Consider the following 26,784-nt stretch of genomic DNA (forward strand, 5'->3'; position numbering starts at 1 on the left):
TTGAAACTGCAATAAAATCTACCTTCTAAACATCTTAACTATAATCACTGAAAGATCATTTCACACCAAGGAATCTTCAGCCCTTTTGATTTACTCTACCCATTTTCAAAAACCCAGAGAACCCTAAAAAGATTCCTTTATAAATAAATCATTGTATGTACCAGAAATATTTACCTATATTTACTTACCTTTACAATTTAAAAAATTGCTTTAGGATCCTCCAAAGCCAACTATTAAAATTAAAGGTTTTAAAAATTTGTTTTTGGTGGTAAAAATGGTACATCAGAATTACAAGAGAATATACTTTTATTCAAAGAAAGGCTTTTTAATGTAAGTACTTCATGAAATAAATCCCAAGTACAACATTTAAGTTTCTCCAGTACAATTTATTCTTATTACATTTTAGTCTGCATTTATTAAGTGTCTCAGAAATATACTCTAACAGAGCTCCACAGAGACCATCAACTAAGAAGGAAACAGTCTCACTTTCTCCCCACCACAGATGCTTGATCCCTTGTGGTTATTACTATATAAATGTCTTCAAGATGTGGCTGAAGCATGAATTTACATTTGGCATCAGTCCAAGTCTGTGAATCCATGAATATAGGCCATCAACTGCATTCAGGGTTCAGCCTGCTGAAGGCTTCTTTCTTGAGAGTCAATGATGATGAGTCTGGAAGATTGGCTATTCTCTTGGGAAAAGAGAATATATCCCACCTAAAGTTGTAGCTACAGTTTTCTAACAGAAAAAAAAAATTAGCAAGGAAAAGAATCAACGGTAAGGACAGGAAAGATACTCTGAGAATAGAGTAAGTACAATATACACACACCGGAGTAAATACTGAGGCTTCTCCTTGAGTCCAAGCTCTTACTTTTATTTTTAAAATTCTGATAAAAATGTACTCAATTACATTTTATACAGTAATATTTAGTGAATTTGTCCAAAAAAGCTACATTTTAAGTTCTTTGTAAAAATAACAAAAGCTTTATCAGTCAGTCTCTGGTCAAGAAGAAAGGAAGAAAACCTTGCTAAAAATACAATAAATAACTTCACACAAAAGGCCAGGTGACACAAGAATATTATAATAATCAATATATTTTTTGTATTTACAATAAATCCATTTGTTAATACTGTGATAGAAAAAATAATGAATCCGTCCACATTATGTAGTAGAAATAGGCTCTGAGAACGATTATACTTCTCACAATAAAAACATACAAGGATTTTTCAGAGGTAAAGTACTTTTCAACATAATGACAGTCTTGGGTGAAGGTAAAACTGACAAGAGTACTTTAGATTGGCTATGTCCTAGAATCAAGGAATCAGGGCATTACCATTTAACCAAGCTGCAAAAAGCAGTTTAGTTTTTCCAGAACTACTTAAATACAGTAGAGTTACCATGTGAGAAGATTACTTTGTGAAATAGAAAAAGTAAAAAGACTAAATTGGGAAACCGCATTAATCAAAAGCAGCCCCAAACAAAAAAGCCATCAATAAAAACAAAAAAAGGGCATTCTTAGAAGTGTATCATGCATAAAAAGAACTACATAATACATTCCTTAATGACCAGAATAAATAAACAAGGTAAATTTTACAATCATTGGAACAAACTCTATTTATCTACTTCAGTGTTATATGGATACTATTTGTTACAAAACATAAAATAATGCACCTAATGTCTAAAAACTGTATACTTTTGAGTGTTTGCTTTTCAGATCCCCTTTGGAGACATTAAAGGGGCCCTGTAACAAAATATTATCTGAATATAAATTATTAACACCAAATACGATACAGTTATGTAATCCCCTTTTGTAAATGCAAGGTGGAAATACTGTAAAAACTAGAAAAAAGGAAGAAAACAGACTGCCCAGAATTTTAAATTTCAGACTAATTCATGATAAAAATCTAAAACAGAAAAACAAAAATAAAATTCACAAAATAGATAACTTTATACTTTTCCCATATACAGTGGTCTACTAAGATGCAAGCTTTAAATAAATCCATTACCACAAAGGTAAAAAAAAGAAAATGTAAATCTCTTTAAGCTTTAGTTTTCCCGGTTTATGCTCTCAAAAAAGGCTAACATTAGCAAAAACTTAAATGCTATTTTTAAAAATCTAGAATTTTTAAGTATCTATTTTAGTTATTAGTAAGAGATAAGAGAGAAAATTATTCAATTAAATGGAATGAATCAGTTGGATCAAGAATTTCCTACCATGCTATTATCTATAGCTACCCTTGATATAATAATTTATAAGATGTCTATATAAAATTTCTACCTTAATTATTGACAGTACTTTTCATACTATACCAATTTCCACTTTTACTCCTCCTCCCCCTTGCCATTTAAATGTATTATTTTATTATCTGATAGGAAATTTTATTTCACAAATTCCTTGTTTCAATTATTGAAGAGGTGATTTTAAAACATAAATGGATGCACCTGCTAATCCTGAGATGATGATGATGGCAAAACTAAAAATCTGATTTTTTTTTACTCAAATTTCTGCTTTAGTTTCTTTTGGAAGATAGCTGGCAAAATAGAAAGAACAGCCAAAATCATCAGAATAAATACTGAGTTCCAGGAAACAGCTTCCCCTGCTGTTGTCAGCTGGTACAATGTTGTTCCTGCCTTAATTGCTACAAAAGAAGGAGGTGCAACACCTAAAAAACAAACAAAAACAGTAAAAATCACCAATTGTTTTTAAAAATTAAAATTTTTTGTGTACATAAAATTATGTATCCAGTCTGTGCCCCACTGTAAAAAAAAGAAAAAAGAAAATAATATAAAATTATGTAAAAGAATATAGCTACTTCCATTTTGGAAAAAAAATTAAGAATTTAAAGCTCATCAAGTTCATTTCCATATAAAGAATTCAGTCTTTCATAATCACCTCTTAAGGATAATGAATTTAAAAACCCAAGAAAGGTATCCAGAGAATAATTTTATAACATTTATCAACAACCTTGAAGAAAAAAAAATGTGCTCTGATAAAGCAATTTCAACTCTGGGAAATAACAACATATATCAGGCAAGTATCTAGTTTCAAGGATGTTTATCAAAGCATTATAATAAAAACCAAAAAATAATCTAAATGCTAAACTGTAAGGTTAAGTAGGTTATCACTCATCCATGATAGAATATACTTAAAATATCTGCAGACATTGAGCCCCTGAGGGAAAAAAAAATACATTTAAAATAAAAATGAAGCGGTAGGAGATACACCAACATGGAAAGATATTCAAAATATTAATACGAACAGCAGTTTATGCAAGGGTCCACACAGAATGATCACATTTCACTAAAAAAAAAAAAAAAAAAAAAAAAATTGAAAAATTACTGAAGTTAACAAAATCACTAGCTATTTCACCTTAAAAAGGGGGGGGGAGGCCAGGCGCAGTGGGTCACACCTGTAATCCTAGCACTCTGGGAGGCTGAGGCGGGTGGATCATTCGAGGTCAGGAGTTCGATACCAGCCAGAGCAAGAGTGAGACTCTGTCTCTACTAAAAATAGAAAGAAATTAGCTGGACAACTAAAAATATATAGAAAAAATTAGCCAGGCATGGTGGTGCATGCCTGTGATCCCAGCTGCTTGGGGGTTGAAGCAAGAGGATTGCATGAGGCCGGGAGTTTGAGGTTGCCGTGAGCTGGGCTGACACCACAGCACTCTAGCTCAGGCAATAGAGCACGACTCTGTCTCAAAAAAATAAATAAATAAAAAAGCCAGTTCCTTGAAAGCAAGAATATTTGTTGAAAATTAGATTTTAATATTTCAACACTTGATTAGAAGACAAAAGAGAAAATTATTCAAAAAAGGCAACTTGATTTTTTTTTCTCTCCACTGAGGAAACTGGAGCTAAAAAGTCCAGTTTAACTCTGTATAATTAAAACAATATCCAGTAGAAAGTGCTCTTCTTTAAAGTAACACAAACGTAACCTAAATCAACATAATCTAACAAACATTTCTCAGCATCTATTTCATACAGGCCAGGCTTTGTGACCAAGAGTTCTAGATGGTGCTGGCATGTCTGCAGAGAGCATGTAATCGAGCCCTGACACTTTTAGATATGTACACAGTGAGCTCTGATACAGCATGAACCAGAGGTCTTACCTAGAAAGGTGCCAATAAAAAACACTTTCAATGGCACATTTATCACAGGAGATGTGATATTAATAAACCAATTAGGCAGAAATGGTGTTATTCTCAAAAATATGATGTAGTTAATGAGATGTTCTCTATGACGTTCAACCTGTTATAAAAAAGAAAAGAATTAGCATCAGATAAGGCCCATCTTTAAAATAAGTTGCTTAATATGAAATACTTTATTTCAAATTCTCATCCTTGATTGTCAGAATTTATTCAATAGAAATGATTTTAAAAGGAGTTTAAAAATGACAATGAACTGTTCATCAAATGCTCATTATCAGAGCTAAATGAGGTTTTTTTTTTGTTGTTGTTTTGAAACAGTCTCATTCTATTACCCCAGGTTGTGTACAGTGGCGTCATCATAGCTCACTGCAACCTCAAACTCCTGGGCTCCAGTGATCCTCCTGCCTCAGCCTCCTGAATAGCTAGGACTATAGGCACATACCACCAAGCCTGGCTAATTTTTCTATTTTTTTTTTTTTTTTTTTTAGTAGAGATGGGGTCTCACTCTTGCTTAGGCTTGTCTCAAACTCCTGAGCACAAACAATCCTCTTGCCTTGGGCTCCCAGAGTGCTAGGATTACAGGTATGAGGCACCTCGCTTGGCCTGTTATGAATCTTTTATAGCTCAATGTTATATTACTAAAGATGGTTCTCTGTATCAGCCTAATGACAGCTCAGGGACGACATATTAAACCTAAAATGCCACAATTAAACTTATATGGTAACTAGATAGAAGATATACTTTCAGTGGCCAACTTTTTTTTTTTTTCTTTTTAGAGATGGGGTCTCACTATGTTGCCCATGTTGGAGTGCTGTGGCTATTCACAGGTATGATCATTGCATACTATAGCCTCTGAACTCCTGGGTTCGAGTGATTCTCCTGGCTCAGCCTCTAGAGTAGCCGGTTCTACAGGCACATGCCACTGCAACCAGCTCTTGGCCAACTCTTTAATGCCTTTAACTTCCTACCATGTAATGGACTAGTGTATCACATCAACAAATCTAGCCTCATGTAATGGACTAGTATATCACAACAAATCTAGCCTCCAATTTAAAATAATCTTTATTTTATGCTATTACAATATCTATCACAAGTGAATTCATTATTGATAATGAATTTGAACAAGTATACGGAAATATTCACCTGATTAAATATAAGCACTGATGACAGTTTATACTTCCTTTGAATAAGCTTACAGAAAAAACAGCTATGCCAAAGAAATACTTACACGTAAAACTATTCTAATATTCAGTACGTATGTGGTATAATGAGAAGAATGCTAGACTAGAGATCTGAGATTCTAGACCTTGCTCTACAGTAAATGATCAAGATTTAGGACAAAATACTTAATTTTTAAAAATTTCGTAATCTGTAAAACAAAGAGGTAAGGCAGGATGACCCCTAAAATTCCTGTGAGATTTACCAGTTTGTTTATTCTGATTCTTTATAAAAATAGGATTCTCTTAGCAATACTGTCAGTCCTTTCTGTGTAGTGGTGCTTATATTTCTCATTGCTACTCTTTGCAGAGATCCTAGTAACAGTTGTTCTCACTGACGAAATGCATTGGGAGTTGGCTGATAAGTTTTCAGTGATCCACTGACAGCATGATCCATCAACACAAAATGGATGAGGTGACCAATTATGTGGAGGCCTTTAGATTGACCTTTGACTTTTGAACTACTGATTGAACTTATTAGGATAAAGAATTAAAATTACCATCACAGGTATGAGAATTTGTATTTGAAATTATTAAGATTCAAATTTGCCTACCACTTGATTTTATTTTGGTCAAAATACCATTTTTTAATCTTAATTTATATAGGAACTATACACTGACCTACCTCTGAATTAACCAAAGAGTTACATTAAATAATTTAAAAACGTGTTTACCTGCTGTGACCATTTTACTGCTTTCTCTGTTAGGTATTTGTACACAACTGGTCTTCCAACTAAATAGGAGAGCATATAGCAGAAAGAGGCACCGAGTCCGGAGCACTAGAAAACAAGAAGCCATAAGCGTTTTGTGTTTTTCCATCTTATTCACGTGGATAGTCACTTAAGGAAAAGCTCAACTAGTTTACTTCTTTTAGGGGTGGGGAGGCTACTCCACACAACATCTCTCATGCAGAGAATAAGAACCCACTTAATATAGTCTAAGACCAAACTGTAGCTCAAATAAGACCAGCTAAAACAAATTAGCACTTGTGATTAAACTCAGTGACTATACCCAAATAATTAATGTTAGCCTTTAGCCTAAGAATAAAATTTCAGGAGCCAATTTTTTTTCAATTGCTATGCTTAAAAACACCACCTCCAGCCCTGGGACTTAACCCATTGGGCCCACCAACACTCTTGGACTACCCCATGTAAAAAACACAATAGGAAAGAAAAACTAAAACAGAGCTTATAAATGCAACTAACTCTATAATACCACTGTTCTAGAAAGAACAAATTATAATACCTCCTTATGAAGGGACTTAACAGATAATCACTTTAACTCCTCTTCAACTAATGAGTTCATGTTTATATAGACTACTGATATTAAGATGCCATCATTATCCTCATCATCTTATTTAAAACTTTTTCCAGTCTCCCAATTTCATACTTACCAAACAAACAAGAAATAAGGCTAGTGGAAAGGGATAAAGAAATCCTGAGAGTATACTGAGAAATATAGAGCCTGGAATAGCAAATGTTTGCAAGCTGGTAACTTCTAAGTTAAGGATTAAAACATAATTAAATGGAATTTAAGAAAAACAAATACAACATTTCAGAAAAAGTATAAACATAAAAATTATCACATAAACGATATCCATATATCAAGTATTAAAAATCAAGTAAAATTATATCCAAAAATTTAAGAAATATGTAATTCCTCTCCTTTTTTCTCTAGTTTCCATTTTACTGATGTTTTCATTTCAATCTTTTCCTTCATCCTCCTGTATTCTTTCATCTTTAACTTCGTGCTCTTTCACAGGATCCCTCCTTTACAAAACTACTCAGATGCCTGTAAAATAAAAATGAATCTAAGCTTTCCTCAACCAGGGGTATTGGTTACTCCCCCTCCTTTTCACTTTCTCACAGGAGATTCCTTGTTTCCTACAACCGCCTTAATCCATCTATCACTCTACTAAAACTTCCTCATGGCTAAAATTAACGATTTTCTTAATAATCATCTTTTAGCAATCCCTATGTGGGATTAGACCTCATCCCACATGAAACTCAGCTTTAGTGAAGCTGTGCTTTAAGTTCTGCTCTAGATTTGCTGTCTAAAATGACCTCAATGTATCTCTACTCATCATTCCTGTTACTCCCACTGGAAACAGGTCTGCTTTTGAATACTCAAAGCATTCGATTTGTACTTAGCATATAAATAGCACTTTTTAAAAAAGGTTTAAAAAATGCTAGGGTTAAAATAAGGAATATAAAAAGTAATTTATACATAAGAGTTTGATATTAGATATTATTTAAGAAGGTACTAGCACTGCACTATTGCACACAGTGGCCACTAGGCACATATGGCTATTGAGACACTGAAATTCTGAGTCCGACATTTTCAAATCTGGTGTGAATGTAAAATACACATTGGATTTCAAAATTTAGTGCAAAAAAGTAAAATATTAATAATTCTTATATTGATTACATGGAGTGAGACCCTGTCTCGACTTAAAAATAGAAAGAAATTAACTGGACAACTAAAAACATATAGAAAAACTTAGCCAGGCATCGTGGCACATGCCTGTAGTCCCAGCTACTTGGTAGGCTGAGGCAGTAGGATTGCTTGAGCCCAGGAGTGTGAGGTTGCTGTGAGCTAGGCTGACACCATAGCACTTTAGCCTGGGCAACAGCGTGAGACCCTGTCTCAAAAAACAAAAAAAAAAAAAACAAACCAGGAGGCATTATGGATTTCTTAAAACAGTGTATGAACAATTAAATTACTTTACAAATAGCTGCCCAAAATGGCGTGTCAAAAAGATAGGTGCATAATAATTGTTCTCCAAATTTTCCCCAAATTTGAATTTCTTCTAATAAATAGGGAGGGCAACAATAAAGTACTCACATAAAGCACAACACCTAAATATACAAATACATCTTCATCGTGTGGGTAAAGAGGTCATGTTTGTATTAGCACCAGCAGCTCCTGTAAACATACCTGTCACTAAAATGCTTATGCTAGGAATAATTTCTCCAATGTGTTTATGTATATACTCAAAACATTTGCATAAGGTTAACTATAGAGACACATATGATATTTAATCCAATATAAATCTAAGAAAAGAAAATGATATTTAGTTTCACAAAAGAGAAAGATTTTAGTTGAAAAGCCCAACCAACCAAAACAAATTCAGGAAACAAAGAAAGCAAGAATATAAATACCTTCAGAGAAATTAACAAAGGAACTAATTTGCCTTTTTAAAATAAAGCTCCTGGTGGGACACGCATATGGTCCCAGCTACTCCAGGAGGCCAAGGAGGGAGGATTGCCCCAGTCGAGGCATTCAAGCTATAATTGCTCCACTGCACTCCAGCCTGGGTGACAGAGCAAGTCACCGTCAATAAATAAATAAATAAATAAATAAATAAGAAAGCTGTTTTTAAAAGGATAATGATTACTTCCACAACATCAAGAGGGAATGTCTTTTATTAACCAGGAAGATGTGGAAAACAGGTTGGATAAGAATAAGAATAAAAGGTACATAATTCCCTTTGGTGAGGACAAAAAAAGAAAAAACAGAATAGAACTATTTTCCTGACTAGTTAAAATAGAACACCTATTTAACAAATATATACCAAGAACTATAAAAAAAATTCATTCCTTTGAATGACTAATTGTCCTCTAAAGAATTTTTACAAAGGAAACAAATGGAAGAAAAAAACCATGAACAAAGGAGATTTGTAACACAACATCTACAACAGCAAAAAACTAAAAACAAATTATACCTCCAAGCCCAAGGAATACTTTTAAAAATAGTGATTTGGTGACTACTAATTCAAAATCATTATTTAAATTAAAATGGTTAATAAAATTATAAATTAGATAAACATCTTGAATAATATGGAAAGGAAAACAAACACAAGTGACATACACACAATACAAGAGACCTGGTAAATATTTAGAAATAAAAATAACTGAGTTGAGAAGGTGAGATTAAAATGTGATTTTTTTTCTATTTAAATTTTTTAATATTTTATTTAATAGTTATACTGCATTAACAACCTTTAAAAGGAAAAATAGTTACACATAAATGAACAGCAGAACTTTTTCTTGAAAAAAATTAGAAAATATTTTTCACTTAAAAGGATACAAAATATATGTAGCAAAGTAAGCTACAAGTACTTGAACATAAAAGGTGTCTTTATATTTGGATAAAACTTTTCCTAGAGCCTTGGCATCATCCATATCTCTGGGAACCTTCATATTCACTCTTTCTTCTCTAAAGAAATAAAATTGAAGTGGAAAATTTTAAAACAGAATTTTGCCAAGGTAATTAATATTTAAGTCAAGTTCAAATCATGAAGTTTTATCCAAAATGATTTGATGCCCCAATCTAATACAAGTCCAAATTAGTACTTTTTAAGTTCAAAAACAAATTACTTGTTTTTTAATGCTTTAACATAATTTCACAAGATATGTAATTCGTATATGAAAGTTCAGGATGACCCAAACTAAAGGTTAAAAGCATTTATTCCAACATTGGTATAAACCTTAAATATAAGAAATGAACCTCTGATTTTAGAATATTAAAAACACATATAACATCATTTTGGGTAACCCAAGTCAATCACCATTTACAATGGAATTAAGTAAAAACTAATGAATTCACAATTCACACCTTATCGCAAACATCTCACCTCAAAGTTCAGAAAAAAACTTCACTTTTCCCTTTCTATTAACTTTTACCTTTATTAGGCACTTTGGAACTGATTTCTTGCTTATTAAAGCCTCAAATAATCACCTTTGCATATTATGCTCACTTGATTACATGTAAAAATTTAACTGACCCTGCAGAACAATGATTGGGTGCTGCTTTCTTAAATCCTATAAAAGTATCTGGTAAACTAAAATGGCTACCCATTTATAAAATTTAAAAACTAAAAAGTCTCTATAGGTCCATGAATGCATGGGCATGCACATGCACACATACAGAGAGAGAGATAAGCAGAACACAGAAAGTTTGTAAATAGAACATTATTTTATACAAGTGGTATGTTATCATTCTTAGAGCAGACTGGGAGCAAAGACAACCTTACAGTCTATTTTTTCCCTCTTTCAGTCAGCTCTTTATTCTCTGCTCCTTGATCAAAATCAGAAAGAATCTAAATTCAATCATACTAATATTAACTTAACAATATAACATTCTACCCTCTCAAAGGCATTCACATGGATATAAGAAATCAAAATATTAAAATAAAAATAATTAAGTTTATGAAATTTCAAGCATAAAGAACTGACAATGAGAATGAAAGGAAACTGGAGGAAATATGAATTTTCTCATACTGTGAAATCACATTTCAGTGATCCATTATCACACCAAGCTAGCGCTGGTTGAAAGTCTAACTACATTTTAGTAGTCCTTTATGTAATCTACAATTATAGCAGGGTGGTATTACTAAGGTTAAATAGCCCTGGGATATTCTGCCCTCCTAAAATGTTTCACAATCTCTTCCCTAAAATTAAAAAAAATCTGGGCCGGGCCCGGTGGCTCACACCTGTAATCCTAGCACTCTGGGAGGCTGGGGCAGGAGGATTGCTTGAGCTCAGGAGTTTGAGACCAGCCTGAGCAAGAGCGAGACCTCATCTCTACTAAAAACAGAAATTAGCCAACAACAACCAAAAATAGAAAAAATTAGCTGGGCATGGTGGTGCATGCGTGTAGTCCCAGCTACTCGGTAGGCTGAGGCAGGAGGACCGCTTGAGCCCAGGAGTTTGAGGTTGCTGTGAGCTAGGCTGACGCCACAGCATTCTAGCCCAGGCAAGAGAGTGAGACTCTAGCTAAAAAAAAAAAAAAAAAATTTCTGGCCAGGCATGGTGGCTCACGCCTGTAATTTTGAGAAGCGAAGGCAGGAGAATCGAGATAGCTTGATGCCAGGAGTTTGAGACCAGCCTAAGCAAGAGCGAGACTCCATCTCTACAAAAAATAGAAAAATTAGCTGGGCATAAAGGTGTGTGCCTGTAGCCCGAGCTACTTGGGAGGCAGAAGCAAGAGGATTGCTTGAGCCCAGGAGTTTGAGGTTGCAGTGAACTATGATGACACCACTGTACTCTAGCCCAGGAGACAGAGCAAGACATTGTCTCAAAAAACAAATTTAAAAAAATTAAAAAATTCTGACAACCAAAAGTAATTTGTCAGCAAAAATTGACTCACATTTGTGTAAAGTTATAGTCTTTTATCATGTTTAGTGTTTCTATGTAGGTTTCTCTCCAAAAATATTAATGTATTTGATCATAGGATGCTGCCTACTGGAAGTATCATATAATGTATAGTATATATTCCATGGTATCTTTCCAAAATAGGAAAATTCTAAACTCTGAAACACATTTTACACCGAAGTTTCAGCTAAGGAGTTGTGGATGTGTACTTGATATATAGTCTTTTACAATGTCAATTTCACTGTGAAAGTACCTATTCAGACCATGTGATTTCCGTAAAACTGGAAAGAGAAAAAGAGCTAGGAAACAGATGTGGTATGTAAAGAAATGGATGAATAGAAGCAGGTAAAAAATCGATCACAAGGAAAAGGAAGAAGGGGGAAAACAGGGACAGAAAATGGGGAAAACTAGAGAATATCATGTCTTATTTCAACTGCAGGTCATTAACTATTATGGACTGTAAAATAAATTTACTTGTTCACTACTAGCATTAAAAAATAAAATATACAGAAAATAACGTCTGTTCTTCAAACTTTAACTTGATTTTATATGTATATGATTACAAGAATGAGAGAGAAAGCACATGTGAGCAGCGTCATAATATAAAAATGTATTTATTTTAGCTATATTTTTAAAAATTTTTGAAAGCAATTAGAAAGATGAGGCCATAATTAGAGAAGCAGTGCTAGGAAAACCTTGCATAGAAAATCAAGAGGTATATTTGGAAAGAAGTATTTAAATAACAGTGTTGATACATACAGACTTGGTACAAGCTATTAGAGCATCATAGCTCTATTGGTTAAAGTTTTAATTTTTAATTCACTTTCATCTTATAAATTTCTAGCATTTTCAGTTTCTCTTTCATCATACTTACTCACTAAGCTGAGGAAAATTTTTATACACCAAAAACATAACAAAAGCTGCAGATAAGAAAATGGACACCAATATAAGGAGTGACATTCTTGCTGATCCACCTTCTGCCCAGGCTTTTTCTGGAAAAAAAAAAAAAAAGGTGTAATTAAGATAAACATAAAGGAAGACAATATTCTAAGCCAGCAAATAATTTCCATAAATGCTTTCCTCCCCAAAAATTGTTCACTTTCCTCCCAAAACACTGTCATATTAAATTTTAAGTATTATATAGTATTTAAAGTTTACTAACCGGACATACTACTTTTGGGGAATATATCCATTTAGAAGCATCAAAAAACAGAAGACCAGAATTTGTAGCACTGATTTGTTGGTAAACCAAAGGGGTCAGGGTAGAGGAGTGGGAGAAAACACTGTTCTAAATGCTATCACTGGCTCTCAATTTTCTATCTCTATACTGGGAGCTGACAGCATAGACAGAATGTCCTCTCTGGAAAAATGAGGTAATTTAGCAATTACTTCAACTGTCTTTTTTTTTTTTTTTTTTTTTTTTTTTGAGACAGAGTCTCACTCTGTTGCCCAGGCTAGAGTGTACTTCAACTGTCTTAAGAACACAGATATTCACAAATGCAACCGGAGAATGTTATACTTTCTGTTTACACCAAAGGCTTTGGAATATAAAGTTGAACCTCAAATGCTTTGAGTGGCTCTGTCTGACTCCAAGAATGGGAGAACATTTGCATTTCCTCACAAGGTAATCTCAGTGGTATCTTAAAAATTATATGAAAGATTAAAGTATGGAATGAGATCCAGAGATTAGCAAGCAGAAGAACGAGCAGGGCTGTTTTGCCAGGAAGCAGTCCACAGTGGGGAGGGCAGGTCAGCTTAACACAGCGCTCACTAGGGAAGAGGTAGGAATGGTGACTCAATTTTTATTGCCTGCATTTACCATTATCCCATGTCTACACTGAGAATATTGAGAGGATTTAAAAATTTGTATACTATAATTAGGATTTATTAATATTATTGTTAGTTCCCTGAGAGTGGATCCACCACTATAACCCTCCCTCAACTTCTGTCCATGTGGCCTTCATACATGCTTTTAATGAAGTATCCTAACGTATTGGACTGTCTATGCTCTACAACCTTAGAACATCCTTTTTCGTAAGTTTATAAAGATGTATGAGACAGGTGTCATTGCCTGCTCTACCTCCATCTCCATTCCCTGAGAACTTTCCCTTGTCCCCAAAAGTGGCCGATCTCAGTGGCCCTATTCTTACACTGGTCCACAGGTGGATACTGGACCCAAGTAAAACAATTCATTATTGGCTGACCAGATTTTTCTCTTAAGAACTTGAACTAAGAAAAAGAGATACTGTTTATCAAGGGGTGGTGGGTCTTGGTGCTAAAAGGTCACAGAGTGAAGGCCACAGTCAGTCAATAACATGTTAAGCCAAAAACACATACCAGAAAATACAGGAGGAGAGGTTGGAACAGAAACCCAGAGAAGCAGAAATGAGAGATATAGCTAACCTACTTGTTGATTCCTAACTCTCCACTTGCCTTAAAGTCTGGCTATATTTCTTGCTCATGGATGCCAGTACGATTTTCTCTTATATTCTTACAACAACCTTCCTTTTTATTTGTGCTCATTTAAACTGATTTCTATTCCTTTCAACCAAAAAGTCATGACTAAATAAAATATAAACTTCATTATATCCCTTGTCTCATTATGGCGGTTTTATATATAATTGATTTTGCTAGCTTTTGTAGATTTTGCTAAATTCTATGTTGAACACAGAGCGACAGAAACCACCTCACCCCTTGCTACTCAAAGTGTATTCCGTGGACTACATGAATAAGTATCACCAAGGAGCTTGTTAGAAATGCAGATTCTCAGGCCCCATTTCCGACCTACTAAAATAAAAGTTTGCATTCTAATAAGATACTCAGGTGATCTGTATGCACATTAAAGCTTGAGAAGCAAGAATCTGGCCCACTCTACCTATTTTACAGCTTAGTAAATCAAAGCCCAAAGAAGGAAGTTGCACTATTTTAAAAAAAAAATCCTGAGCCTAGTACAATGGCACAGGTCTGCAATTCCAGCTACTTTCGAGGTTGAGGCCGGAGGATCTCGAGCTCAGGAGTTTGAGCCTAGTCTGGGCAACACAGCAAGTCCCCGTCTCTAACAGGAACCAAACAATGTGAAGTATATCACCAAAGCACTTTAGTATCCATTGATATTTATCCTGTAATTTCTGTTGAAACAAGAATTGCTTAGGTTAGTGCTTTGATATTCTTAGCTATTCTAAAGTAGGTTTTCTATAAGGTTTTTCAAATTCTAGTATTTGAAAAATAAAGTTAAAAATTATCTTTTCCAATTTTCTGTAATCTAAATGGATTAATCAGTCTAACTTCCCAACTAGTCCCTGTTATTCTTTTTTCTCCCAGCCAAACTTTGTCAAGCAATAGCGCCTATTATTCTAAGTTTCATCTTAATCTCGAAAAGGAGATTTGCTCATATCACACTTCTACAATTTATTTGTGCAGGAAGGAATGAGATTATAATGGTACAAAAGATGACTTCAATGTAGTAATAAACCAGGCATGCCTCTTTCTTAATACTCTACATCATTAATCCACTGATGTATTGATAGGTATGCTTTGTTGCAGCAGAGAATTAAAAACACACTTAAACATCTGAGGTAGTTCAAAAATGAAAAGTCTCTGCAGACTCTAATAATAACAAATGCCTAACTGTCCAATACATTTTTGCCCTGGTTATCATTCAACGCATATCTTGAGAACTCTTAATAAGTTATATTCATTTTCCCTAAAAAAGAAAGAGTAATCAACCAAAAGTTATAAAAATATCCATGTATGTTACCAATTCAATCAAAAATGTAGTTTTAGGCCAGGCGCAGTGGCTCACGCCTGTAATCCTAGCACTCTGGGAGGCCGAGGTGGGTGGACTGCTCGAGCTCAGGAGTTCGAGACCAGCCTGAGCAAGAGCGAGACCCCGTCTCTACTAAAAATAGAAAGAAATTATCTGCCCAACTAAAATATATATATAGAAAAAATTAGCCAGGCATGGTGGCACAGGCCTGTAGTCCCAGCTACTTGGGAGGCTGAGGCAGTGGGATCGCTTAAGCCCAGGAGTTTGAGGTTGCTGTGAGCTAGGCTGACGCCACGGCACTCACTCTAGCCCGGGCAACAACGCGAGACTGTTTCAAAACAAAGAAAAAAAAAGTAAGTTTTAATTTTTCTTTTTTTGAGACAAGGTCTTACACTGTGGCCTGGGCTAGAGTGCAGGGGCACCGTCACAGCTCACTGCAACCTCAAATTCCTAGGTTCAAGCAATCCTCTTGCCTCAGCTTCCCAAGTAGCTTGGACTACAGGTGCGTGCCACCAAGCCCAGCTAAATTTTTCTACTTTTTGTAGAGATGGGGTCGCTCTTGTCCCAGCTGGTCTTGAACTCCTGGCCTCGCAGGCCTCCAGTGACCCTTCCGCCTCAGCCTACCAAAGTGCTGGGTTTACAGGCATGAGCCACTGTACCTGGCCTTTCCAAAAGATTTTGATATGAAAAAGTAAAAGAATTAAGGAGCTAGTAGTGGGATACTAAAGTCAAATTATGGTCTTTCAGCATGGATTTTTGCCTATTAGAAGTTAAGATTCTGCCACTTATTTTTGTCTTGGATGAGAAAAAAAGAAGAAAAAAAAAGAGAAAAGGTGCTTCTAAGAGGGAAAATTGAAGATGCTGGTTAAATGAACATGACAGAATTCAGAGAGAAAGATCTGGAAGTGTACTGGCATTTAACGAAAGGATAAGGGGTAAGGGAAGATAGTTTTATGAACAGATACTGAAGCAGAGATGGAAGAACTCAATAAAGTAGGAGGTACTGTCACTGACTGCAAGTAGAAGGTAAAATTTTAATCTGAAGAGACTCAAAATAGCCCTTTTGGAAAATGCTGTAAAAGGATTACTGTTTGCCAGTAGTAATCCTAACTGAAGTAAGAAAAGCATGTGAACTTAGGCCAAGAGAGCAGGATTCGGATTTTCTCTGACAGTACCTTTGACCCAGGAGGAGGCTGGAAAAGCAGATAATGGGATAATTCAGACTGGGAATTAGTATGAAGGAAGATTTGGAAGTTAATAAACATAAACTACCCATGTGAGTAGCTGTAAATGCTAAACGGCACATGTCTAATGCAGCCATAGGAAGGCACATTATAAATGTGTATGCTATAAATTTAGATGTAGAATTATCATAAAAGCAAGATTTATAACCTATCTATGTCTGGAACTCTAAATGAACTACATGCTAATCTCCGGGTTTATTGGAATTACACTTAAGGGTTGTTGCCAACACTCCCTGTTTACCAGTTTGTGTAAAAGAAAAGAGCCTCAAAATTGAATGTTACTGTTTTATTGAATTTTTAAAAATTTTTTTAGAGACAGGGTTCACTCTGTGGCCCAGGCTGGGTGCAAGAGATTTTATCGCCTCAGGCAAGAGTCACTGCTCTTATCACTTGTTTTCTTGTGTTATTGTTGAATACAATGCTTGAAAAAGTTTGACTAATTTTAGAGGACAGGAGGAATACAGGTATCAAGTTAAACCTACAGGTTAATTTTGTTCAAATGTCTATATATTTCATCACCCAACTGTAAGACAAGTATTAATAGCAATTAGTGAGGAAAACTCAGGATAGTTAATATTCTGTAGTCCAGTTAAACATTGCCTGACACCTTTCTGTCATCTGACTTCTTACTTAGGACTGGTGAATTCATAATGTTAAGAGAAATATTAGTTTAATTTTAGAGCTAGCATAGTATTAATAATTGCCTTATTTCATTTTTAATTTAAGAGCACTACATTACCTGTTTAATTCTTTAAATATATGTTTAGCTATACACACACACACACACATATGTGTGTGTGTGTATGTGTGTGTGTGTGTATATATATATATATATATATATATATATATATATATGTATATATAGCAAAGTGACTCACACCTATAATCCTAGCACTTTGGGAGGCCAAAGCTGGAGGAATGCTTGAGGCCAGGAGGATTCCCTGAACTGAGGCATTCAAGGTTGGGGTGAGCCATGATGATGATGCCACTGTTCTCCAACCAGGGGAACAGAGAGAAACTGTCTCAAAATAAATAAATATATATATATATTTTTAGCTATATACAGTACAGGTTAGAAGGCTGTTAACTCTTTTCACACCTCTAAATCTTCAACTAAATTTCCACCTGTTTCATGAATCTTGCCTTTCTATAAACTCAAAGCCCCTTGTAACCCTACTTATTCCTTGGGGCAGGGTGGGATGGGGATGTCTAGCTAATGGTGGCATCAGCTTCTTAAAAGCAGAGACTGAAGAAAACATTTATCTGGTACCTAACAGATAATCAACAGACAGCCTTAAGTTTGAGTACATAGCCTGTATAGTAGTTCTAAAGAGAAATTTTTCATGCACTTAATGAGTAAATTAAAAATAAAAAAATGAAGTTCTAAGAAAGGGGAAAACATCGGCCATTTGTTCTCAGAAGTCATTCTTGTGTCCACAAATACCTTCAGAATGAAAAAACTAAGAATTATTAACGGTTTTAAGGGATTAAAAGTTGCTCATAATATTAAATTATTTGCATTAGTCCTTGTTGTATGCTGGACCTGATTCTAGCAGGAAAGTAAGTTAAAACTGGGCTGCGGCAAGTTCATTCCAGATAGACTTAAAAGTATTAATAGCGTAACTTTAAAAAGCAATTGGCATCCCGAAAAAATATACAGACTACTTACATGTATAGTATGTCTTTGCTTTGATGTCAGCCCATAGAAAACCACGCTCCCAAACTCAGTATTTTTATATTACCCTTATTCCTTTTCCAGTACAACAACTTTTTAAAGTAGGTGGTGTGTGCCTGTAGTCCCAGCTATTCTGGAAGCTGAGGCAGGAGGATCTCAGAGTATTTCTTGAGCCCAGGAGTTTGAGGTTGCACTGAGCTATGATGAGAGTACTTCATTCGAGTCTCAAAAAATATATATGTGAAATAAAAATTTAAAAAAACCACACAGAGAAAGAATGTTTATAGGTAGCAGAAGAAGCAGCACTCCCAATCTTGTATAACGTTCATTTTCTAAGGCTTATGCCCTGCAACCCTGCTACTACTATCCAACTCACATATCCTCACTATCACCTATCCGCTTTCAGATAGATCCTCCAATTCACTGAAGACCAAGACCAAATTTGCAGTAAACGTATCCATAATCCTAAAAGATTTCATCATTCAATTAGATGATCTACCCAATCTCAAAATTCTTAGACGTTCACTTCTGTTTAATTTTAGCCACCTACTTCCAAGGCTATACAATGAATTCTCACATCACCTGGAACTGCTCTACCTTGGACATTTCAAATTCCAATATTCCATTCCTTCATCACCTTTTTTCTTCCACGAGCTTACTTCCTCCATTTTCTCCCTTCTGTTGGACTCCTTCTCTTCCTTCCATGCCAGTCTGGACTTCAAGATGTATCATCTGAACCAGCACCTTTGATTAAAATTCTTATCCTTTCCTTACAGCTATCTAACCTAAAAATCAGTGCTACAAGTTCACTTTCTTCATTCCTACACCAAAATGGTTGAGCATAAATAGAAAAAAAGTCATGAGTGACCCATCATACATCATGGGGAAATTGATTTAATACCATTCCTATACTCTTTCTTTTTTTTTTTTTGAGACAGGGTCTCACTCTGTTGCCCAGGCTAGAATGCCGTGGCGTCAGCCCAGCTCACAGCAACCTCAAACTCCTGGGCTCAAGCAATCCTTCTGCCTCAGCCTCCCGAGTAGCTGGGACTACAGGCACGCGCCACCATGCCTGGCTAATTTTTTTATATATATATTTTTAGTTGTCCAGCTAATTTCTATTTTTAGTAGAGACAGGGTCTTGCTCTTGCTCAGGCTGGTCTTGAACTCCTGAGCTCAAACGATCCACCCGCCTCGGCCTCCCAAGAGTGCTAGGATTACAGGCATGACCTATTCCCTTTTCTAAGTATGGAACATCAATCAGTCTGAGCCAATCAGGTTATTCTTTCCCTCTGACAACACTGACAGGTTCCCAGATGAGCATTTGATCTGAGGCAATCTAATCAATGAATATCAAGACTTTTATTGGTAATGCTAGGACAAAGAGTCTCAAAATTAACAAGGAAGCATTTAGCTTACTTGGAGCTGTAAGAGGAACTAAACTTAGAGTACAGCTGACTATTCAGTAAGCAAACCCACATATAAAAGAAATCTGATCCTGAAGATACTGAGCCACTGGCTCCAGCCTTAAGTCACTAAATCCTACTTCTCTTGATTTTTTTTTAACTTACATGAACCAATAAACTCCCTTTCAGCAAGGGTTAAGGGTTCCAATTGGGTTTTCTACTGATTTAGGCCAAAAAAAAAAAAAAAGACCCTGATACATAATATTTGGGTTGAGACTGACATCAACAAATCATACTAATACCTTAGTTGATGTTCAGTGGCCAAATCTGTTTTTAGATCTCTTTTATCAGTAATCAGAGCTTCCTTCTTCCTCTACCTTGCTCACAGCAGATGCTTGAGGAGTATTTGTTGAAGCAAATTAGCAAGGCAAAATCCAGAATAGGAATCTGAGAGGCATTTATTACCCAGATTCAAACAAGATTATCTTCTAACGGCTATAAAATCAACTTGGAGATAGTGTTTCTCAAACTTTTTTGACTGTGTCCCACAGTAAGCAAGGTATTCTATATTTAGTATACACCAAATCTACATAACTGAAAAAAAAAAAAAGATTTCAAAAAGCAATACCTGCCCCCTACCACATGGAAAGCACTCTGACAGTTTCTCTTTTGTTCCATCTGTTTTAAATGTTCATCATTTGATTACTCATCAAGTTGATTTCATGCCCCTCACATGGGTAATGACCTATATACTGAGAAAAACCAGTCATAGGAGTTCTCTTAAATTAAAATGGGGGCTGGTCTGATGGTAGTGCCTTGTTAGAACTTATTAACATTAGTGTCACTAAAGTTGGTATACCAACCTCCCCGCAACTGCTAAATTTGACAGGCTTAAAATAAATAAATAAAAATAAAATGGGGAGGCTGAGCATGGTGGTACGCCTGTAATCCTAGCGCTTTGAGAGGCTGAGGTGGGAGGATCTCTTGAGAACAGGAGCTCGAGAACAGACTGGGCAATACAGCGAGACACCATCTCTAAAAAAAAAAAACAGAAAAAATTAACTGGGCATGCTGGCATGCACCTGTAGTCCGAGCTACTCAGGAGGCTGGGGCAGGAGGACTGCTTGAGTCCAGGAGTTTGAGGTTGCAGTGAGCTATGATGATGCCACCGCACTCTAGCCTGGGCGACAGAACAAGACTAAAATGGGGAACTTGCTAGTAAAAAGATCAGCCAGGGCAAACAATCCAAAAGACAATATATGTACAGGCACCCTCAAACAGATAAGGTTAAGAGCCTCTTAACTGGTTCCCTATTTCTTGTCTTTCTCTCCCCCTTCCTCATCATATAAGAATTAGACCTTCAGTGTTATTGCCTTTCTCAAGTCTTTTAAGGGGTCCATAGTGTGCTAGGCTCAGATCTTAGACTAGAGACCAGAGTCATGGCAAGGAACTCACTAAATGTACCAAACATTGCAGTTAGAGTGTAAAATATTTCAAACATACACGTGATAATTCTGTATTTGTCAAAGTTATATGAATGTGTCAATAAAATACAAATTCATTTAAAGTATCATAAAATTCTGTTACCATGTATTTCTCAATCAAGGGTTACTAAAATTTTTATCTCTTCTCTAAAATCTTTCCCTTTTTTTGACTGCCAAGTTACCACCTGCAATTAATAAAAATTGTTTTTCAAATCCTGGAAAATCAGTTGTTACATAGTTACCTAATGCCATCATATCAACAGCTGATTACCACCAAGTAAATCAAACCCTATCATGTAAGAGGTCCACAAAATCTTTTGCCTATAAAGAGAATTCCTAACATTAATTAAAGAGAGAGAAAGAAACAGAGACAAGGGGGAAAGAAGAAAAAGAAAAAACCGGAATCATAAACGGCATGGTTCAAAAAACTTCCTTTACCTAGCATAAAGGTTCACATTAGCCTTCAAGGCTACTACTGTTTCCCTTAGCTTGGAATCTCCTTCCATCCTCTCTACTTATCCAAACCTCACTTCTCCACGAGGGTATGCCTTCACATCTCTTCCCTGTCTTCCTACAGATTTGTAATCCGCAGAAGTCATTTGGCAGCATATAAGAAGAAAAACTGTTGAATGTGTTGTTTTAATGATAAAATAAGAAACAATTAGGCCAGGCGTGGTGGCTCACGCCTGTAATGCTAGCCCTCTGGGAGGCTGAGGCGGGTGGATCGCTCGAGGTCAGGAATTCGAGACCAGCCTGAGACCCCGTCTCTACTAAAAATAGAAATAAATTATCTGGGCAACTAAAAGTTTATATAGAAAAAATTAGCCGGGCATGGTGGCGCATGCCTGTAGTCCCAGCTACTGGGGAGGCTGAGGCAGTAGGATCGCTTGAGCCCAGGAGTTTGAGGTTGCTGTGAGCTAGGCTGACGCCACGGCACTCACTCTAGCCCGGGCAACAAAGTGACACTCTGTCTCAAAAAAAAAAAAAAAAAGAAACAATTATAAAAGCACTTTGGAAGTTTCAAGGTTCTGTTTCCCGAACAGCTTTAGGTTTAAAAAAAAAAAGATATATATATATTTTTGAGACAAAGTCTTACTCTGTTGCCCGGGCTAGAGTGCCGTGGTGTCAACCTCACAGCACCCTCAAACTCTTGGGCTTAAGCAAGCCTCCTGCCTCAGCCTCCCGAGTAGCTAGGAATACAGGTACCCACCACCACACCTGGCTAGTTTTCAAATTTTTTGTAGAAACCGGGGTCTTGCTATGTTGCCCAGGCTGGTTCTGAATTCCTGACCTTGAGCAATCCTCCAGCCTCGGCCTCCCAGAGTGCTAAGATTATAGGCGTGAGCCACCCCGCCCGGCCAATATATATATATAAATAGGCCAGGTGCAGTGGTTCATGCCTGTAATCCCAGGGCTTTGAGAGGCTGAGGCAGGAGGATCACTTGAGGCCAGGAGTTCAAAACCAGCCTGGGCAACATAGCAAGACCCCCTTTTTTACAAAAAATTTAAAAACTTGGCCGGGCGCGCTGGCTCAGCCTGTAATCCTGGCACTCTGGGAGGCCGAGGCGGGCAGATTGTTTGAGCTCAGGAGTTCGAGACCAGCCTGAGCAAGAGCAAGACCCCGTCTCTACTAAAAACAGAAAAAAATTATATGGACAACTAAAAATATACAGAAAAAATTACCCGGGCATGGTGGCGCATGCCTGTAGTCCCAACTACTCGGGAGGCTGAGTTAGGAGGATTGCTTGAGCCCAGGAGTTTGACGTTGCTGTGAGCTAGGCTGACACCACGGCACTCTAGCCCAGGGAACAGAGTGAGACTCTGTCTCAAAAAAAAAAAAAAAAAAACTAGCCAGGTGCGGTGGTGTGCATCTGTATTCCTAGCTACTCAGGAGGCTGAGGCAGGAGGCTTGCTTATGATCATGCCACTGCACTCCAACCTGGGCTACAGAGAACCCCCTCTCAGAAAGAAAAAAAAAACATTAATAATACGACTGCTAACTCAAACCAAATGACAATCTTTATGGATGCCTTATCTGGAAAAGGCTTTTTGAAGAAAATGAGACCTTGGATTACTGTCACTCTCAGTAGGATAGTCTTAGAAAACATTCCATTTAGAACAGATTTATATTTTAACAATTCACTTGAGTTTTTGAAGTTATATGAAATTATTTGGTTCCACTGACTACAAGTTGGAAAAATGCCCAAATACATAAAACTTAAAGAGCCAAATTAGACTGTTGGAGACATATTAAATCATTTAAAAGTACATTAACATTTCTGCTATACACTTTTTTCTTTCTCTGCCCTTGGACATTGAAATGCTGTATGCTCTTAAAAGACCTCCTTAGCCATCACTGGTGGTGTAACACACCTATGTGAGCTGCAGACAACTTAATGGCCATTTGTTAGGATCACTTCAAGCTTGAGATTTAAAAGCACTTAAAGACCTTAATCATTTCAACAGCTAAAAAGCAAGGAACAATTGCATGCCAAGACAGAATTATTTAGTTTCTAGGTACACTTCTCCCCTTAAAGCAGTATTTAAAGCCCCGAGAAATACCGGGATGGTGTAATGGGAAAAAAGCTTTAGAATGAGTGATCTTAGCTGTAAAAATTGCTAACATTTATTTAGCGCCCACTTTAAATAAGTCAAGCATTACGCTAAATCTTTTATATGAATTATTCCATTTATCCCACGCACCAACCTGTTATGTAGGTACTATTATTATCCCCATTTTACAGTTGTTTTTTTAAAAGTTACCAAGTTCAAGGTCACAAGTAAATACTAGTAGAGCAGAAACGCAAGCCCAGGTGTACCTGGAAGTATAAACTCCTTGTTCTTAATTACTATTTTATTAATCTGGCTTTATGACTATACAAGTCATATACGCATCCTGGGTCTCAGTTTCTTCATCTATAAAAACGCTACGAATGCTCAATTTCCTTCCAGCTCTACCTAGCTTCCTTATTATCAACCTTACAATCTCCCTGCGCAACACGCCAGTGTCATTCCTTCTTCTTAACCGAATTCAACTAAACAAGCATTTACAACGCACCTACTAGGTGTCTGGCCTGTGCTACGCGAAGGCCGAAGCCCAACTCCCGCTCTCAGGCGCCAGCAGGCCGCCTCTTTCCCCGCAACCCCGAGACTAGCCGGGGTCCTTTCGCCTCCGGAGCCGCTCCCCGCACACTGGTGACTCTTGGCCAACCCCAGCTCTGGTCCCCGGGTCCACTCACCCTTCAGGTGGTCTCCGCCGCCCGGCGCCAGGGGACCTCGCGTCCCTGCTGCCCTATCCCCCACGGGGGTCGTGTGGAGTGCCCCCGCCTGCGATCGTTCCGCGACTCTGCCTTTTGCCATGGCTACGGAAGCGAAGCTGGAGGGAGCCGTGCCGTTCCGCTTCCCCTTAACAAAACTCCGCCAGTCTCCTTACAACACTGAAACACCACGGCCAGTGCCACTTCCGGCGCGACCTCCTCACCTAAGACGACCTCAATCCCGCGCGCACAATGACGCGGAGCAGAGACCCGCAGCGTCCACTGGGACTAAGCTCCTCCCTGTGCCACTCCCAAGCCTCGCGCGCTCACGCCGGCCCAGTAACCGACAGACAAGTCAGGGCCCGGCCCGCCCCATCCAGTGCCGCGCCCCGCCAAGCCTCGCGCTTGCGGGAAGCATGCGCAGTCGTGGCACTCAAGTCGCCCGGCTGCGGCTGGGGAACTCAGACTCTTCGTGCGCAGACTTAATTATCCGGAAGTGCGGTCCTGGAGACGCCAAACCTTTTGTCCCGGCCGCCGGAAGTGCCTGCCAGTGATTAGTTGGGGTTTATGGGACTGAGGCTGATTCAGCTGCTCGCTATTGCAGCAATTCCACAGTTGCTGTTTGGAATCTGGAGGGGTTAGAGAGTGCTTGGTCTGGAGATGGTGGAAAACATAAAGCCTGAGCCAAACCTACCCGAATTTCAGGAAACTAAGGCTCAGGGAGGGCCTATATATAACCTAGGAAGGTCACAGGGTGGCAGAAATGGGCTTAGAATCGGGTTTTCTTGTTTCCAAGCAAATGCTTTCCTTGTCACCATACTTTCCCTCACTGGTAAACCCAGGTCAACTCGCTACACTTCACTTTTCTTTTTGCTGAGTCCAAACGTGAACCCACCTTGTGAATTTTTTTGTTTTGTTTTTTGTTTGAAACAGAGCCTTGCTCTGTTGCTGTGGCTTAGAGTGCAGTGGCGTCATCATAGCTCAATGCAACCTCAAACTCCTGAGCTCAGTTACTTTTTCTGCTCCTACCCCCAGAGCAGCATTCAGCTTACACTTGTCAACGTTAAAAAAGCCAAACTCTGTAAAATAATTTTTTTTTTTTTTTAGACAGTCTCACTCTGTTCCCCGGGCTAGAGTGCCGTGGCGTCAGCCTAGCTCACAGCAACCTCAAACTCCTGGGCTCAAGCAATCCTGCCTCAGCCTCCCGAGTAGCTGGGACTACAGGCATGTGCTATCACACCCGGCAAATTTTTTCTATATATTTTTAGTTGTCCAGCTAGTTTCTTTCTATTTTTAGTAGAGACAGGGTCTCGCTCTTGCTCAGGCTGGTCTGGAACTCCTGAGCTCAAAGGATCCACCCACCTTGGCCTCCCACAGTGGTAGGATTATAGGCGTGACCACCGCGCCCGGCCTGTAAAATAATTTTAAAGAGATTTATTCTGAGCCAAATTTGAAGATCATGACCTGGAGTCCTGTCCAAGAGGCCTTGAGCAAGTGGACTTGCTGTGGCTGGGTTACAGTTTGGTTTTATACATTTAAGGGAGACAGGGGTTACAGGTAAAGTCATAAATCAATACGTGTGGGACGTACCTTGGTTTGGCCCGAAAAGGTGGGCCATCTGGAAGGGGGGAGGGCTTACAGGTTATAGGTGGGTTTAAAGATTCTTTGGCTTGTAATTGGCTAAAGACAGGAAGCTTTGTCTAAAGGCTTGGAATGTTATAACATAGTTGCTGTTTATCAGAGATAAGCCACCGGACATTTATTTGTTGTGTAAATTGAGGACCTGTAGGTTTGTCTTGCATACACTTAGGCCTGTTAATGGGATACAAAGGATAGCCCCAAGAAGGGAGGTGGGGCATGATAAGGCATGTCTGACCTCCTTCCTCCTGGCAGGCAATTTAGTTTTAGGATATTCCTTTGGCCATGAGGGGCTCCATTCAGTCAGCCGGTGGGGGAGGAGGAGCCTTAAAATTTTATTTCAATTCACACACTCATTAGTGAGTGTATTGGAATCCCCTCTTGAAAGCAACTTGGCAGTAAGTATAAAAATATTGATCTTGTCCAGTAATTACATTTCTTGGAAACTATTCCATAAAGGTAAACATAGAAGAGTTGTTGCTAACGTTATTTACTAGTGTGAACTAAAATAAAATCTTAAGGCCCCCTACCTAGCTGACGGAATGGACCCCCTCTTGGGAGTTAACTAAAACCTGAATTACTGGCCAGAAGAAGAGAGATCAGACAGGCCTAATCATGCCCCCCTTCCTTCTTGTAGATATCCTTTGTAACTCATTAGTAGGCCTAAGGCTATACAAGACTAACCTGCAGGCTCTCAGTTTACATGAAAAATCATTTGAGTCTGGGTATGTGGCCAATGGCTTGTCTCTGATTAACAGACTTCCTTAACTTAAACCATTCCAAGCCTTT

At 37.6% G+C, this 26,784-nt stretch overlaps 1 protein-coding gene across 2 annotated transcripts; it reads right to left on the reverse strand.

The window, feature by feature from the left end:
- Positions 1-365: 365 nt before the first annotated feature.
- On the reverse strand, positions 366-24,814 carry TMEM41B (transmembrane protein 41B). 2 transcript variants are annotated; one of them, XM_045557487.1, is made up of 7 exons: positions 24,340-24,810; positions 12,400-12,517; positions 9,460-9,588; positions 6,764-6,857; positions 6,045-6,149; positions 4,115-4,253; positions 366-2,665 (listed from the first exon to the last, which is right to left on the reverse strand). In XM_045557487.1, the coding sequence occupies exons 1-7, from the start codon at positions 24,458-24,460 to the stop codon at positions 2,496-2,498; spliced, it is 876 nt and encodes a 291-aa protein (XP_045413443.1). In that variant the 5' UTR covers positions 24,461-24,810; the 3' UTR covers positions 366-2,495. The 2 variants fall into 2 exon arrangements, with proteins under 2 accessions (XP_045413443.1, XP_045413444.1); XM_045557488.1 differs by lacking the exon at positions 366-2,665 and having other exon boundaries at positions 4,167-4,253; positions 6,764-6,864; positions 24,340-24,814.
- Between the last annotated feature and the right edge of the window lie 1,970 nt (positions 24,815-26,784).

This window comes from Lemur catta, chromosome 7 (genome assembly GCF_020740605.2).
Source record: "Lemur catta isolate mLemCat1 chromosome 7, mLemCat1.pri, whole genome shotgun sequence".
Taxonomy (NCBI): Eukaryota; Metazoa; Chordata; class Mammalia; order Primates; family Lemuridae; genus Lemur; species Lemur catta.

What these genes read in the sequence shown, in the direction of transcription:
- TMEM41B (XM_045557487.1), bottom strand. Translation starts at nt 24,460, where the DNA reads ATGGCAAAAGGCAGAGTCGCGGAACGATCGCAGGCGGGGGCACTCCAC. An exon ending in CCTTATTTCTTGTTTGTTTG is followed by an intron (nt 6,150 to 6,763) that starts GTAAGTATGAAA and finishes CTTGTTTTCTAG; the next exon opens with TGCTCCGGACTCGGTGCCTC. An exon ending in TTTTATTGGCACCTTTCTAG is followed by an intron (nt 2,666 to 4,114) that starts GTAAGACCTCTG and finishes TTTGTTTTTTAG; the next exon opens with GTGTTGCACCTCCTTCTTTT.